Below are 16,863 nucleotides of genomic sequence, written 5' to 3'. Positions count from 1 at the left end.
TGTGGAATGCGTGATAACTGACCTGGCCAGCCGGCCCTGGTGTAGCGGATGACAGTCTGTAGATCAGTGTCCTGGTCAGTGGCTGACCTAATCGCGTCCAGTCTGTCTCCTGTGATTGGTCTTGACTCGATCACGGCTTGTACGTAGGCTTTGACCTTTTCTTCCGTGTCCGACGTGTCTCTGTCTGGCAGAGGGTTGCGCGACAGCGTGTCTGCCACAACAAGTTGCTTCCCTGGGACATGCACTGCGTCGGCGTTGAACTTCATGAGACGCATCAGCAGCCGCTGACATCTCACAGGTGCTTTGTCGAGGTCATATGAGTTTATGAGAGGAACGAGCGGTTTGTGATCTGTCTGTAAACAGAATTTCTCCATTCCCTGCAGATACCTGGTGAACCGCTCACATGCCCATACGCTGGCGAGGCACTCTTTCTCGATTTGAGAATACCGTCGCTCAGTCTCCGTCAACCTTCTGGAACAGAAGGCCACTGGTCGTAGTCCATCCCCCTGCTCCTGTAGCAACGCAGCCCCCAGACCGTAGCTGCTGGCATAGGCACTGACTACAGTAGGTCTGGATGCATCGTAGTACGCCAGTACTGGAGTGGAGGTCAGCATTTGCTTTACCTTCTTGAACGCCTCCTCCTGTGCCTCTCCCCACACCCAAGCGGCGTCCTTTTTCAGCAGGCTGTTGATGGGGTGCATGACAGATGAGAGGGCAGGGAGGAATTTTCCCAAGTAGTTGACCATCCCGATGGTCTGGCGTAGCTCTGTTGTGTTGGTGGGGCGCGGTAGCTCTGTTATTGCTCTGACTTTACTCTCATCCGCCCTAATGCCATCTTTGCCTATCACATGGCCAAAGTACTGGATCTCAGATTTTCCAAACTGGCACTTACTGCGGTTGAGCTTCAGTCCAGACGCTCTGATCGTCTCCAGCACCTTTCGAAGATTCTTGTCGTGATCCTCTCTGTCCTTGCCGAAGATCAGGACGTCATCCATGACGACCACGGCGCCTTCATGGTCCCTCAGGAGGGCACTCATTTTCTGCTGGAAAATCTCCGGGGCCGAGGTTATGCCAAATGGCAGCCTCCGGAAACAGAACCGACCCACCGGCGTGATGAATGTCGTGAGCCTCCTACTGTTGGCATCTAGCGGTATTTGCCAAAATCCACTAGAAGCGTCGACAGTGGAGAACACTGTGGCACCTGAGAGCGTTGGTGCGATGTCCTCTAGCGTAGGCAGGATGAATCGCTCTCATTTCACTGCTTTGTTTAGTTTTTTCAAGTCCACACATATTCTGGGCTTTTTGTTCTTTTTGATGACTGGCACCATGGGGGCGCACCAGTCTGTGGCTTCGTGCACCTCCTCTATGATGCCCAAAGACTGCATGCGCCTCAGCTCCTCAACCACCTGAGGCATGATCGGGAAGGGAATGCGACGGGGCGTGGCAAGACTATAAGGAGTGGCATCGGGCTGGAGCTCAATTTTCACAGGCTCACAATTCAAAAGTCCAATATCTCCAAAAACATCCTCATAGCTCTCAATTCCATCCACTCTGCGAATCAGCCCCATTTCAGAAGCTATTCTCCTACCCAGCAGGTTGGTGGTGAATGGGCCCCTCATCACATAAATCCAGAATTGGTGTTTCACACCACGTTTCTCAGTCTCTGCTAAGAATTTGCCTTTGCAATCCAGTTTCCCACCGGGACTAGTGAAAACAGCTTTTGTGTCCTTTAACACAGGGCGCTGGGGCAGGCTGAGGAATGTGTGCTCTGCAATCACTGTAATATCTGCGCCTGTGTCAATCCTGAATTGCACCGCTTTCCCTTTCATTTGCAGATCTACAAGCCACTTGTCCTCGTCGACATCGTTGTCCTCAGTAATGGCTCCTAATAGCCAAGAGCTGCCCTCGTCACTGTCACAGTTAGCAGCTGCCACTGCACGCACTGCTTTCGTTTTGCACATAGCTTCAAAATGTCCCTTTTTACTGCATTTGCGGCACTGTTTGCCGTTTGCTGGACATGCTCCAAACTCGTGCACTCTGCCACATCGCTGGCATGCATTTCCTTGTTGCCCACTTTTAGCTTTAGCATTACTTTGTTTTCTCTCTGCATTTTTGAATTGTTTTGGCTTGCGAGTAATTGCACTTACTTCACTCTCTGGTGATCGGGTGGTGCTTTGTGCTTTGATGAGCTCTGACTGTCGAGCCATGTTGATAGCTTTTTCTAAAGTCAAGTCCGGCTCCAGCTGCAGTTTTTGTGATACTTCCATGTCCACTAATCCAATGACGATGCGATCCCGTATCTGCTCGTCTTTCGTCGCACCGAAGTCGCAATACTCCGCCAGTTCATACAAGTGTCTCACGAACGCCTCCACGCTCTCACCATGCCTCTGTGAGCGTCTGTGAAAGCATGCCCGCTCGTGGATAACATTCCGTTTAGGGACAAAATGTTCGTCGAACTTTTTCATTGTTTCCCCATAGTAATCCTCAATCTCATCCGGAAAAGTAAAAGTACTGAAAATGGGTTCAGCCTCCTTACCCATCGCGTAGAGTAGAGTGTTTACTTGAATTTCGCCGTCCTCTTTGTCGAGTTTCATAGCGATTCTATAGCGAGAGAAGCGTTGTCTCCATACCGGCCATGCGGACGGCTGGGTGAAGTCAAACGATTCCGGTGCGTGAAACTTTGCCATCTCGGTCGTCGTTTACTTCAGTCGAAACTGTCTCCTCGCGTCGATCACTGCAGTCACTGGGCCACTTCTGACACCATGTCATGAAAATGCCAGGCTGTATTTACCATTGAGGTCTTTTATTAAACTCAGGATAAAACACGGACATAACTTTATGCTCCTAGCATCTTCATGGATATAATAATAATTCCCAGAAGTCTTAGCTTCACGTAATGACGTCACGAATATCATGCGTATGACAGATTAACTATTTCATCGCATCACAGTCGGGCTGGTAGCTTCTCACACACAATGATGTCTCTCTATGCTTCACCTCAAACAATAACGTCTCTTTAGTCTACCACTTATGAAAAAGCACTCAAACAACAACTACCACGGCAGAGGGATTAATGTTTTCAGCTGCAAACACTTCATATTTAGTAGGTCTGCTGAAACAACAGGTGGAGAGAGGAGAAGCGACTGGAGCGCAGTCTAAAAGCGTCTGTCAATTAAAGGCTATGGTGACGTGCATTCCCAAACTCCAAACCTATATTTTGAGAATAGATTAACGTGCGATATTTTCTTTATCGCGCGACAAGAGTCTCACATTATCGCAGCACGGTAACGCCGATAACGGCCCACCACTAATGTAAAGGTTTATATGTCAAATATCCTGCGGTGTGACTGTAACATTAATGAAACATGGAATATAATATATATATAAATTAACCAACAAAATTTTGTTAATTTTTGAATAATGTATGAAGCTTTTGGCATGATTGCATAAATATAAACTTTATATTAAGATATGTGAATGTGAAAAAAAACTCAAGACAGCAATATTAACTACAAGTTCAATTTCGTAACGCAAATTGCGTCCTGTGGGGTGACCTGTATGTCAATGTTTGTGAATGGGCAGCTGCAAGGCCAACTACAAGGGTCTTAAAGACTGGCTCCTAACCAGTCAGTACCTCAGTTATTGGAGAGTGCTGTGGAAGTTTAAGGTGACTGTTAACCTCTTAATAGGTCTTCATATTGCAATGTTTCTGTCACGCAATGCTTAGGTTCATTTTATGGTGTCCTGTTGTGTGACTGCTCTTATAGAAGGAAAAAAAGTTTTTTATAAATGATTTTTTTATAAATGACTTAATTTTCCTGCGGTGTGACATGCCTATGAAATGTGTTGATGCAGGACACATTTTCCCAAAAATGGCAAAAATTAGGCGAAATTCCACGGACCACTAAGTGCTTTAGGGTTAGGTTGACAAAAATATACATAAGATGTAGGACAAAGGCTTATTCGAGGTCTGATTTGTAGAAGTCTGGGCTCCTTCTGTTACATTTTGCATGGTAGAACAATGTTTTGATCATTAGGGCCTCTGCACGTCAGCTCCGACAGCCGCAGTGCTGTTGCAGCACTTTCCCTTCCAACACAATTCCGACAATTCCGCAGAGCATTGAGAGTCAATGGGCGACTCAGACAAAATAGAACTTGTCTGTAATCGTTAGCCGACATTTGCGATTGTCTGCGGACATCGGCGCCGGTGTGCGGGGTTGTGTTGGCAGCAATGGAATCGAACTTTGGCGGAGCAGTGCTCAGCACTTTGTCGGAGCCGATGTGTGGAGGCCCTTAGGCCGTCATCAGATTCCTCCGATGTACTGTATGTCTGTGTTCTCATGACTGTCTGGTCCTCTGCGTTTTCAGGAGCGTGTGGTGGCGCTCTGGTTCCCCAGGACACCCCCAGGTTCCTCTTCTCCCCCAACTGGCCAGAGCCCTACGAGACCAACCTGGAGTGCTCATGGGTAATCCGCTCTCCGGACTCCATCGTGGAGCTCAACATGCTCTTCATGGACATCGAAGACTACCCTTCATGCTACTACGACAGCCTTGTCATCAGAGACGGTGAGAGGGATGAGGCCAGGGGGCAGTGACAGTGTTGCCAGATGTGTCTGACCAAATCCCGCCCAAAAGGTTCTCAAAAACCGCCAAAATGCGCTAAATTCCCTCCTATTTCAACATATTGCATTGATTTCTATGGGCACGAAACTGCTGAAAAAAAAGCCAAATGGCCAATTTTTCCCGTTTTTACCCGCAGACGGCCATCCCAAGTAACCACCCAATCTGGCAACACGGGGGGCAGATCTCATTAAGGACAGTTAACAGTTGATCTACAGTACAGTTCAAGTACATTACATTTTCACTTGCGTCACTTCCACTGTGAGTCACAAAAGAAGACGCATAGTAAACAATCTGCAAATATTTAATGGAGAATAAGTAGGGCACAATGGTGCAAACAGCACTGCATCATTTTTATCCACCTTAAATCATGTTTTCGAATTCATTTTATTGCCTCGTCATCTTGTAGCTGAGTGAAAGTCACTTCTGACTTGTCGTTGTGGAATAAAAAGGGTCTGTAATTGTTCTACTAGCTTAGCTTGGAGGTGTGGAGCGATTATGTAGAGTCCTCTATGAAACTCTCCTTTCAACTTGTTGGTCAACCAAAAATAACTTGAGTGCTTCTTTAAATACATTCCCATAGAGTCATTGTGTATTTATATCATACCTGTATGCAGTTATGTATTATTCTCACTAGACGTACAGTAGGTGTTGTGAAAATTGCATAAAATAATTCTGTTCCATCTTCTTCATGGTCGTTTGGTATTGGTATTTTATTTGGATCCCCATTAGCTGATGTAACTCATCAGCTACTCTTCATGGGGTCCACACAAAACATGTAACAAACAAGACATAAAAGACTACAGATATATAAAAACAGGGAAAGAATACCTTCTTCCCAGAGTCCACACATTAAAACAGAGAACAACTCACTGTACAGACAACATTAAAGACACATGTGTTTTTTTTACAGGTGAGACCAACATGTCCCCTGTGCTAGCCACCCTGTGTGGCCGTCAGCTGCCTGGCCCCATCCACTCCACAGGGGACGCCATGCACATCCGCTTCACCACCGACAGCAGCGTCTCCCGACAAGGCTTCAACGCCTCCTACGCCAGAGGTGATGCTTCATTAGCCCGACTGGCGCAACAACCACTTTTACTTACAGTAGAGCTGCATCAGTTGTTGAAGTGAAATGAAATTGAACGGAGGCAGTCACTGGTGACAGCCTAGCAAAATTCTTCACCAGCTCGCAACGGATGTCTTTTTTTTGTTTTGTCTTGTGCCATTTCTTTTCAGGCATTACATTTTAACATCAACACAAATTACCAGTCAAATTACTTCAGAAAGATGTTTTGTTCAGAAAAGTGTAATAATGTAATATAATAATAATGTACTTTGTATAATAATCATATCATATTATACCATATGTCATATTTATCATATCATATCATAAAACTTCTGTCTTTGGCCAGGTTGTGGAGGACTCATCCATGCAGACAGGGGGGTGATCACGTCCCCTCGCTACCCCCAAAACTACCTTTCTGGCCTGAACTGCAGTTGGCATGTGATGGTGACGCCGGGCTTCAGGGTGTTCACCACCTTCGAGAACCCCTTCCAGGTGCAAGGCTTCGGCACTGGCTGCAGCTCTGGTGACTACGTGCAGGTGAGTCTTCAGGGCACCGTCAGTTAACCTGGATCTCGCCAGATCGTTGTCAGAGAGAGTAGATAAGAGAGAGGTTCCGGGGGCGCTGTGGCGCAGCGCGCTAAGCCCCCCACATTTGGGCTTGCATGCCCACGGGGACCCCGGTTCGAGTCCGGCCGGGGTCATTTCCCGATCCCACCCCGTCTCTCTGTCCCACTTGCTTCCTGTCACCATCTCAGACTGTCCTATCAAATAAAGGCATAAAAGCCCCTAAAATATATATAAAAAAAAATAAAAGAAAAAAAAAAAAGAGAGAGGTTCCGCTGGCCCATTGTTTCCGGGTTCTACTGTTGCAAGGGGGAGGGGGGGGAGATCCCCCTTTAAGCAGACCTAGGCAGACCTAATTACTATTCTATGCATTCTAAAAGCATTATGACACGCCCCTTTAGGCAGACCGGAACCTGGTCACGTTAGGTGCCCATAGAAACCTATTATGTTGGCATATCTCTATACTTAAAGAATCTCTGTCGTTGTTCTGCACAGCTCCACAAACTCCAATTAGATCTGGGAGGAATTTGACAAGCTTAGGCTCTCTGCACATCAGTTCTGCTGTGCAGTGCACTGCTCTGCCAATGTTCGATTCCACGGTTTTCTATACAACCCTGCACACCGGCGCAGATTTCCGAAGGCCCTTAGCTGGCTTCCTGATTGACAAACCAATCAGGATTGCAGGATTTTCAGAGATGTGATGTAGTCAAAAGAGGTCATACAGCGGAGGAAAAAATAGTGAAACAGTTATTTCAGAACAGATGCCAATAGTGGCTTGGATAGAGAAGTCACGCGCAATTTCAACTGTATTGTCAAATCTGTGAGTAGCTGAAGTAGCACGTCATTAAAAATGGTGGTTTTTATAAACCACGACTTCAGTGAACGAATCCTTACATCCATAGTACCACACGAGGTGGAACAATATTGTGTGTGTGTGTGTGTGTGTGTGTGTGTGTGTGTGTGTGTGTCTGTCTGTCTGTCTGTCTGTCTGTCTGTCTGTGTCTGTGTGTGTGTGTGCATGTCCTCCTAGCTGAGGAATGGTCCTGATGCTTCAGCTCCTGCCCTGGGTGGTCGTCAGTGTGGCTCCACCCCACCCTCCATGGTCCAGACCACAGATAACCACCTTCACGTCCAGTTCATATCCGACGCCTCCAATGAGGGCTCGGGCTTCAAGATGGTATTCGAGGCCCACAGTCAGGGTACGGGTGTTTGTAACTTGTGCAAGTAGCATCATGCTTTTTAATAGGCAGGCTGTGTCTATATGGTTTACAGTATATATTGTGTATTATACTGTTCTTTGACTCCTAAGCCACAGGCACATACTGTGCTGTAGCTATAGAACAGAAAGAAAAACTACATTAGCAAGTCTGCTTAACATTGTGCGTGTGCGTGTGCGTGTGCGTGTGCGCGTGTGCTTATTTTTTTGTCATTGTCTTTATCAGTATGTTTAGTTCTGGAGTCTGGTCAAATGCTATTTAAATATTTTATGCTAGCGCCTGTTACATAGGCTGTTGACCATAAAGCAAGTACTATTTGTCTTGACTTCTTAGTTTGGCTCCCTTAGAAATGTAACTGTGGTAAATCATTTTAGATTTTCTTTTGCCTTAAGACATGTAAAAGTTTTTATCTTTTACCTGACATGTTTCGACGGTGTTACCCTCTGATGAAGACAGAAGTAACACCGTCGAAACATGTCTTATGTGTTTCTGGCAGCTTGTGGAGGCTACGTATCATTGGGAGACTCAGATCCACCAGGCTACATCATGTCCCCCAACTACCCCTCCAACTACCCCCAGAACATCGACTGCATCTGGGTCATCTCTGTACCCAATGGGGAGGCCGTCCAGCTCGACTTTGAGGGAGATTTCAACATTGAACCCCACACAGAGTAAGAGTCCAAAACACAAATTTATGTTATGAATAAATAAATGAACAAAACTAATGTGGTTTATCCGTATGGCTTTGGAAGGACTTTGCAGTTTGTACTTTTTCCTGGCACAGATCTGAGTGAATTCTTCCACAGTGTTAATTCAACACACATAGAGAGGACTACACTACACACTAACACTGCACTTTTTGAAGGTGTATATGAGAGTCAGAGGATAACTCTGACTCTCTTCCCTCCTTCACAGCTGTCGTTATGACTACCTGGAGGTGCGTGACGGCTCTAGCTCCGACTCTGACCTCATGGCCAGGCTGTGTGGATCCATGCGGCCGTCTACCCAGCATTCCACTGGGCCTGTCATGTACCTGAGGTTCCGCACTGACACCAGTCAAACTCACGTGGGATTCAAGGCCAAGTACTCCATTGGTAATAGCAGATTAGTTCTAAACAACACAAAACAAGTACTTATAAACTATTCAAACCGAGACCAGATAAATGTACGATTATATATGTACTGTTAAGTGAAAATGTTTTACTTGTCATAAAAGCACAGTGATAAAGTATACCTTTTTCCTAGCTCTCCTCAGTTTATAATTTGTACTTTCTTGATGAGATGTCATGTAGATGTTTTGTACCAAAAAAAAACAATTTCATTTCATACTTGATATGTAGACACAATGTATTAGGAGTCACATGAGTAATATGAAAACACAAGATGATTAGTGATGACTTATTTTCTCCTCTGCCATGCACATACTGTAATATGCAACTTCCATGGCACATCCAAGGTGTTAAAGTGTGGCTGGTAATCAATGGAGGTTACCCAGACCTGGCAAGGACCTTGCATGTTGCAGCCAAGGCAACATGGTACCAAAGCAGTAGCGAATGCTGTATTGAATCCTCTTACTGTATGTATGTAAATGTCTCCTTTCACTTCTAGCCACCTGTGGAGGTACGTACACAGGCCAGAGCGGCACCATCCGCAGCCCTGGCTTCCCCACCGCCAACTACCCAGACAGCTCCTCCTGCGAGTGGTACCTGGAGGGCCCAACAGGCCACTACCTCACCCTCACCTACAACACACTCAACCTCACCAGCTCCACGAGCTGCACCAGTGACTATGTGGAGGTCCGCGAGTACAATGCCTCAGGTAGGATCCCTGACTACAGGACACTCTATGATACAGCGTAAGTCACTTTTAGATGAGAAGGCACAGCACACGTGGTTAATGGAGTGGTTGACTTAACCATGTGGAGTTACTGAGACTGGTTAAAGACGCTCTTCCCAGCATTAGACATTCTTGGAAGCAGGACCAAATCAGCACTGACGAATAAAAATGAAGAAAGTCCACTTCAACCAGGATTTTTATCCAAACAATAAAATATGGGCTAAAAAACCTTGTTGAGGTGCATATTTTTCAACCTAATTTGTCTGACTTAACCATGTGGAACATCACCAATTATTCCCATGTTTCTTTATAATCAAATATTTTTGAGGGATGGAAAAAGTGTGCAGAGACCAGTTTAAAATGTGAGTGCTTCTGTTTTTTTATAGGATCATCTCCTTCGGACTGAGCTTTCTGTCTATTAGCTAGTGTTTTCTTACGCTGTTTGCTCCCTCTGCTGTCCTTAATTTGAGTTGTTCTCAGATTGTTTTCCTGTGTTTATTCCTCAGGTCGGTTGCTAGGTAAGCACTGTGGTAACAGTGCCCCTGCTCCCATGGATACCGGTGACAGCTTCGCCTACGTCAAGTTTGTTAGCGACGCCACTGGCAACGCACCCGGCTTCAGCCTCACCTTTACCGCCAGTGTTGAAGGTTGGTGGCCTCTTTCAAAAAGCGTACTAAAAACAGTACTAAAAACATATTGCCAAATGGATTTTCTGGAGACAAATGAGGCTACTGGTCTAAAAAGCAATTCAGTGGTAGTAATTGTTTGTAAAGGTGTTGGTAGTGTTTTCGCCTAAGCTAAAATTATCCCATCTAAATAAATATCTTCCCAGTATTATCTTCTCATCGCCTTCTTCTTCGTCTGTCTTAACAGGTCATGTGGAGGTTATCTCTACCTCTTCTAAACATACAGCACTGTATCTTCTCATGCTCTTCCTCTCCTTGCTTCTTGCCCCCTTCGTGTTTTCAACAGCATGCGGAGGAGACCTCAACCTCCCTTTGCAGAATGATGTAATCATCATCCTGCATCCTTCATCTCTCCTCTTGTGTTTTAACAGTGTGGAGGAAACCTCAAAACTCCCTGCAAAGAATAATCTGGTCACCTATACATATACAGTATCTTCTCATGCTCATCACCTCCTTTTGTTTTTTAACAGTATGCGGAGGGGAGCTGAGCCTCCCTTCGGGCACCCTCTCGTCCCCCAACTACCCCAACCTGTACCCCCACAGCCGCACCTGTCGCTGGAACATCGCCGTGCCCCCGGGCCGCAGGGTCACCCTCACCATCAACGACCTCCGCCTGGAGGGAGACGGACACAGCTCCTGCTACGCTGACTATGTGGACGTAAGACAGCAACCTACCGCCTGGTTTCCCCCGAATCCACCCTTTCTACACGCTTAATTCATAAACAACAGCAGCAATAGTAATAGTAGTAATATTATTTGTTATTTGTGTAGCAAGACAAGTTCATGCAAGACGCATCTCAAGTGTTTTTCATTTCTTTCACTGATTTCTGATACATATTCTTCAAAAACTGAAAAGTTTAGAACAATTTGCAATAACTCTTGCTCTCTCAAAACTGCTTTGGCAAAAAGTAGCTGTACCTGTACCTACTTTGTGTAATAGCATGGTGTTATGATTTTCTATTTTCATTCATTTCATAAATCCAGTGTGATTCTCTTGGGCCCTTGTCTGCTTGGTGCAGGTCTTCAACGGCGTGGTGCCCAACGCCCCGCTGCTGCAGCGTCTGTGTGGCACGGTGCCCGCCGGCCTGCAGATCAAGTCCTCTGGCAGCACCATGTCCGTCGTCTTCCGCACCGACTCCTCCGTGTCCAATGGCGGATTCACGGCCGACTACACCTCAGAGGAGGACGCAGGTGAGGGAGAGTGTTTTAGCGCAGTGTGAATTATTGGGGGTCCACATACCAGGTAGTGAAATTTGTATTTTGTATGATGTTGTACATGTAACTTTTGTACATGTACATTTTAGTTCATCTGCTGATGAAAAAGGGATGAAAAACAGTCATCTCTTTTCATCAGTGGATTAATTGAATTTGATACAATTCACATTTCCTTGTCAATATTTGTCTTAACTCCCTATGAAGTATTTCAAATTAATATGAAATCTTCATCTGATATCAAGCAGAATGAGACAACCTCTTTTTGGTGGTCCCAACTCACTTGATTTTAGTGCGCAACCAAGGTTGATATTTTGTGAACATGTTATGAATGAAAATGGACCAAACTGAGGGCTTTGGTCGTGAATGGATAGTTTATTGCCCTCCAGCTACTGTTGGTGTGAAAGGCCCCTTAGGAGCTATGACATGCTAAACAGAGGCATGAATAACAAAGAGTGTTTATGTGGCTGTTCAAACTTTAATGTGGTTCTTGTCATTTCCGCTGAATACGGCTGTGAATTATGCTGTTTATATGCGTTACCTTAAATATGACATTAAAGGTGGGATAGGAGATGTTTTTCTGGCACATATTTTACCATATCATCTGAAAAACTCCTCATGACGCCATAGCACCCATCGAAATAGAGTGTTTGGAAAAAAAACGAAATCTTTTGGTACAGTGTAGAGGGCGTAGTCAGAAGAAAACGGCAACCAATAGAAGTAATACTCATCATCACTTCTATTGGTTTCTGACACGTCCATCAACCGCCAGCACTCACCCCTCCTCCCTGCGCGTTCACCGACTCGTGAACTTGACCGACCCCGCCCCCATCATTCATGCACACGCGACAAGGCTTATCATCACTCGGCTAGTAGCAAGGTAACGAGAGTTAGCAGCAGGCTGGAAACTTTGGTGGCTTTTGCAGAGTTACAGGAAGAACTTTGGCTTTTGGAACACTAACCATGTCAGGATAACATACTCCCTTGGATTATCATCGGACTCGCAAAACCAGACTCCAACACGGGCTGAAAATTTGAAATGGGACCTGACACTCTTGGACACAGATGTCGGCTACGGCAGCGGCTTCAAATACGCTTTGGTGACCATATTTCTAATCGAGAGGTGAGATAATATATTTGTCTGTATAATATTTTGTGAATTGGTTTAGGACACAGTGGTGTCTTTTTTTAAGCAAGTATCCATTGAGAAGGGTCAGAGGATTAGCTCAAGCTCCAACATATCTAGCTGCTACCTTGCTTAACATAGCTGCTACCTCAATCGCTTTATTTTTTGTGTTTTTCCCCCCTGTGGCATTTATTCTGTGCACATGAACACGTTTTCAGAATTGCTATGTGTAACTCAGACGGTTACTCTTGTGTGTTTTGCTGCTAGTTGTGCGAACGAGCCAGACAAACCAGCTGGGAGGAGGACGGAAGCACCCCTTCTCCATCCGCGTTCAGTTGCTAAATACGGATCCACCCCGTAGTAAGTAACCTACCATGTTTACGCACACATTACTTTGACCAGCAAAGCCCATGTCTTTCTAGTGGTTTACAAAAATATATCGTTTGCATGTTTCGCTTTGGTACGTCTCTGTTGTATGACTCTGGTAATAGTAGCAAGCACAAGCACAACCTGTTCGCCGCTCCAGCATTGCAAAATAGATTGCCTTGGGTTTTCAAATGTTTACATGATTGTGGGTGTAATGTTGTTAACTCGCTGATGTCGTTTTTGAGAAGACGGTAGTTTTGCATTTGATAAATACCACCTAATGACCATGACGGCTACACGGCAGATCTTTATTGTGATGGCTACACTGAATGATCACATGGAGATGCCGGTAGGCCTACATTATTTGTTTTACCCTGGTTATATTGAAATGTTCTGCTTTGTCCATTCCAAGCTGTTCCTTGCTCCTGTTTCACAACATATCAAGGCTGCCAAGTAAATGAAGAATGAATCACCGCACACTGGTAGTTTATTTTATTCATGTTTGTGGGTGTAATTTCGTCCAGTTGCAGATACTACTATCCATTTTGGAATGATCTGCCTTTGAAAAACAATGGTTCTATCTGACAAAAGCGAACAGATCCTGTAGTTGTAATTGATGCACTAAATCAGTGTTTCTCAACCTTTTTTTAGGCGAGGCACCCTTTCAATTCATGGAAAATTTCAAGGCACCCCAAACCAAGTAGCCATATAGCATCACATCCGATACCACACAAGCTTAGAATGTAACACATTTGGAGACACACAACCTAGTAGCACGACCTATGTTCAAAGTTGCAGCTGGGGTGACCAATATTTACTTTATTGTGCGTAAATGGCAGATCAAAGATTCCACTGACTAACATTAACTTATCAATTTTGACAAATATGTTTTATGTTATATAATTTATTTATCAGCCACGTTTCCGCGGCACCCCAGGGTGCCCCGGCACCCCTGTTGAGAAACACTGCACTAAATTATGATATTCCTATGTGTGCGCGCACGCGCCAAGTTTTCAATTCAACACACTGGGACACTTTTCAGTCTTTGAGGTTGCTGGAATCAACACAGACTACCTCCATGCACCTTATCAGAACACTTTGCATGTTTTTGTATACTTGTCCCCTTTGTGTATTGCTGCTAATCTTTCTCTTTCTAGGTTCTGTTGGTTGCATGCAGATTGTGCCAGATGATTTATCTGTCTATGGTCTAAGCATGGGCTCTGTGCTAATATGCAATTTGGGCTCTTTTTTCCCTCAGGTCAACAGCCGAAAGGGTCCTTCTACAACCACATACTTATGCCAGTAAAAGCCAATCCAAGAAGCCTGGACTGCAGTCACCATCTCAACACACCAACCAAGAGAAAGGCGGATGGCTCAATTCAGTATGTAGTTCTGCAAATATTCTCAAAGGTCTTCACAGCCCCCAATGGTGCAGAATGCATTTACGTATACGTATACGTATATTTGTGTAAGGTCAAAACAATGCTGATTACAGAACATAACTAGGGCCATGAATGAAATTTGAGGTAGCAGCCAGCCATCACCTGATGGTGAGAGGTGGTCCTAAGATCAGAGAGAAGCAGGTTGAAATCCCATCCTTACCTCTCCCTACCTACACCTCCATCCACAGCTGAAGTGCACTTGAGCAAGGCACACAAGTCCACTTAGGTCCTGGACTGTAGCCAACACCCTGTAAAACCCTGCTGTGTAATTTGATGTAATGAAGCCCTAATATAGTCTAACACATTGCTTGTTACAGATATGGAAAATTGCACAATAAAAGTTCCAGGACATGAAGGCTGCATACTGTGAACGTCAACCTTCAGGGCACCGTCCTGCGCAGAAGACTTTCTACCCTAAGAGGGATGGCTGACCGCAAACACTCACAACCAGGTGAGCCCAGATAAAGGAGTTATTTTTGGTGTCCCTGCCCCAACAACCCAGGTTACTTACATTTAAAATGTCACTGGAGCTACTGTCAGATATGTGATTTCTAATTCTGTTTATCTTTTTACAGCACAGACGCCTCCAACCTCAAACTAGGCCCTTCACAGTTGCTGCACTTACCCACCTTCCCAGAGTTTTTGTGTGGTAATGACAACTGTAAATATAGTATAAAGTAATGTATCTAGTGTCATGTGTAATCATTGTTTAAATTGTCCATACATTTCAATGACAGTAAATATTGGTGGACACAATTTGACTGTGTGGCTTTTTTTTAAATTCATTCTCTGACTGAAAATGCATGGTTACATAATTTATATATTCCACAAGACCACAATCAGAAGAACATTTGACAGGTTGCATTTATTTTCTATGTATGAAAAAAACAATGGTAACAAGACAAACGTGGTTCCAAACCAAAAAGGTGAGATGTACAGATGAATGCTCCTACAGATAATGAAAAATAATAAAAGTCTGCACACTGCCGGTTTGTGTGTTTTATACCGTACTCTGTATAAACCTTTTATATTGCTCTAGTGGAGCAGGGTAACCCTGGCTAATCCTGGGTATTGTACTGTGTATTACAACGTCAGCCCTGTTCAAGTGCCCCATACTGTCTGTAGGCTGCATGCCTGAAGAGACCGTTTCTCTCACCTGGTCCTACATCAGCCCAAAGTCTTATCAAAACTGAGAACACCACAGCATTTCCTTTCAATGTTCATGGGCATCTCCTTACAGATTGCGCAGAGGCGCCAGGTTGGTTGTGCTACTGGGCTGTGACTGAGGACCAGATGTCATGTGCCAGGTCGAACATCAAACTGGGGTCACGGGTCAGGGCACGCTGCAGTAACCGATGGGATTGCTTCAAATTCAATGATTGAATCAAGGCCTGCAAAGCAATAAATACATTTTATGTAGTGCATTTTCTATTTGATGATGGGGACTAAATAACTCTATTGACAATAAGACCAATATGGACATAAGCAATCATTATTGTGTATATAAATAAAGATGTGCCAATTATATGCATACAACGTTTTCAGTCAATTTCTTACAAACTGGTGTTGTGCCAGGGGTTACACAGATGTATGAAGTAGGTGGGCTTTTATGGATGTACTTGAACTACCACTGGTGTTGTGTACCTACAACCATGTAATATCACACTACAGGAGTAGAAATATTGTAATGGTTATCACAACAGGTGTACTCGTGTAGCCTACTCGTGTTGCGATATAGAGTACATCCGTTGTGATAACATCCATTACAATACTTACACATCTGGAGGAATACAGCAGGACAATGTTATTGAGGGATGAATGTACATCCTTACAGTTAGCAGGGCGTCAATTCTGTTGGAGTCTCCCTAATCAATACCCCCGACCTCTGCTGCGTCTATCTTCCTCCTCCTCCATCTCTGGCCATCGGTCCTACTGGGCTGTTAGGTCGTTATGATTGTGATGGGCCAGGAAAGTCAGAGCTGGAGCTCTCGTGGTCGTGGAAGGTCTAAAGCATATGAAAATATCGTCAGCCAAAACAATTTCATTAGCGTTGATCAGTTCGGTTGTTTTTCTTTACTCCCTCTGTCCCTGTGTCTGCGCGTGCGACAACCCAAGTGAAATCTGAAGTCATAGCCTAAAACACTAAGGATTGTGGTGTCGGGTATATATAAATACAATAGTAAAATGTATACTGCGGTACACATCTGTCCAAATAAATCCATGTGTCAGTACTGTAGCTACTGGCTAGAACTACTGTCTAGGGATGACAGTATAGCATCTGTCATCAGTGTTAGGAAGTTAGAATGAGATATCTAAGTAACACGTATCAAGTTCAATAACTAATCTAGTATACATCTACTGTCATCAATATTTCTTGAAATGGCAACCTCCATGACGGCCTGTGCGTTTATTGTGATGTTGAACATTCTTACCGTAGCCGGAGACAGTGCCATGGCTGGAAGTTAGCTTGGCTAGTCGCTTTGTCGTGGCTTCTAGCCCGCCCCCCCGCCTCGTGAGCTCTCGTGGGTTCCCGGGATAATCCGAACACTTGACAGACTGCATGCGCGTTCATGTGTTTTGAAGGCGTGGCTTTGAGGGGAGGGCTGAAGGGAGAGGCGGGCTGTGTATTTTCAAAAATATAGCTCACAGGAACCGTTTTTCAAAGATCTCCAACCCTACCTTTAAGGATAACTGGCAATTTAAGTTTATTTTGTTTATCTGGTAT

At 44.8% G+C, this 16,863-nt stretch overlaps 1 protein-coding gene and 2 long non-coding RNA genes across 3 annotated transcripts in view; 2 read left to right on the top strand and 1 right to left on the bottom strand.

The window, feature by feature from the left end:
- The window catches only part of cubn (cubilin (intrinsic factor-cobalamin receptor)), a 90,822-nt gene that overhangs the window by 49,982 nt on the left and 23,977 nt on the right, over nucleotides 1-16,863 (top strand). Inside the window, exons 40-49 of the mRNA XM_063206973.1 lie at nucleotides 4,369-4,566; nucleotides 5,534-5,680; nucleotides 6,036-6,226; nucleotides 7,284-7,452; nucleotides 7,967-8,141; nucleotides 8,386-8,564; nucleotides 9,079-9,288; nucleotides 9,813-9,953; nucleotides 10,463-10,650; nucleotides 11,012-11,183. Of these exons, the coding sequence (XP_063063043.1) occupies nucleotides 4,369-4,566; nucleotides 5,534-5,680; nucleotides 6,036-6,226; nucleotides 7,284-7,452; nucleotides 7,967-8,141; nucleotides 8,386-8,564; nucleotides 9,079-9,288; nucleotides 9,813-9,953; nucleotides 10,463-10,650; nucleotides 11,012-11,183 (1,770 nt within the window). The remainder of the gene's footprint in view (nucleotides 1-4,368; nucleotides 4,567-5,533; nucleotides 5,681-6,035; nucleotides 6,227-7,283; nucleotides 7,453-7,966; nucleotides 8,142-8,385; nucleotides 8,565-9,078; nucleotides 9,289-9,812; nucleotides 9,954-10,462; nucleotides 10,651-11,011; nucleotides 11,184-16,863) is intronic.
- Nucleotides 14,006-14,898, top strand: LOC134455726 (uncharacterized). Its single transcript, XR_010036151.1, has 3 exons — nucleotides 14,006-14,078; nucleotides 14,456-14,589; nucleotides 14,714-14,898. It is a non-coding gene; the product is annotated as an uncharacterized LOC134455726 (long non-coding RNA).
- LOC134455725 (uncharacterized) lies at nucleotides 14,985-16,812 on the bottom strand. Its single transcript, XR_010036150.1, has 3 exons — nucleotides 16,571-16,812; nucleotides 15,971-16,143; nucleotides 14,985-15,529 (listed from the first exon to the last, which is right to left on the bottom strand). It is a non-coding gene; the product is annotated as an uncharacterized LOC134455725 (long non-coding RNA).

Source organism: Engraulis encrasicolus, chromosome 9 (genome assembly GCF_034702125.1).
Source record: "Engraulis encrasicolus isolate BLACKSEA-1 chromosome 9, IST_EnEncr_1.0, whole genome shotgun sequence".
In the NCBI taxonomy this organism is placed as follows: domain Eukaryota; kingdom Metazoa; phylum Chordata; class Actinopteri; order Clupeiformes; family Engraulidae; genus Engraulis; species Engraulis encrasicolus.
Note: the sequence above shows the minus strand (reverse complement) of the source record. Positions and strands in the feature narration are given on the sequence as shown.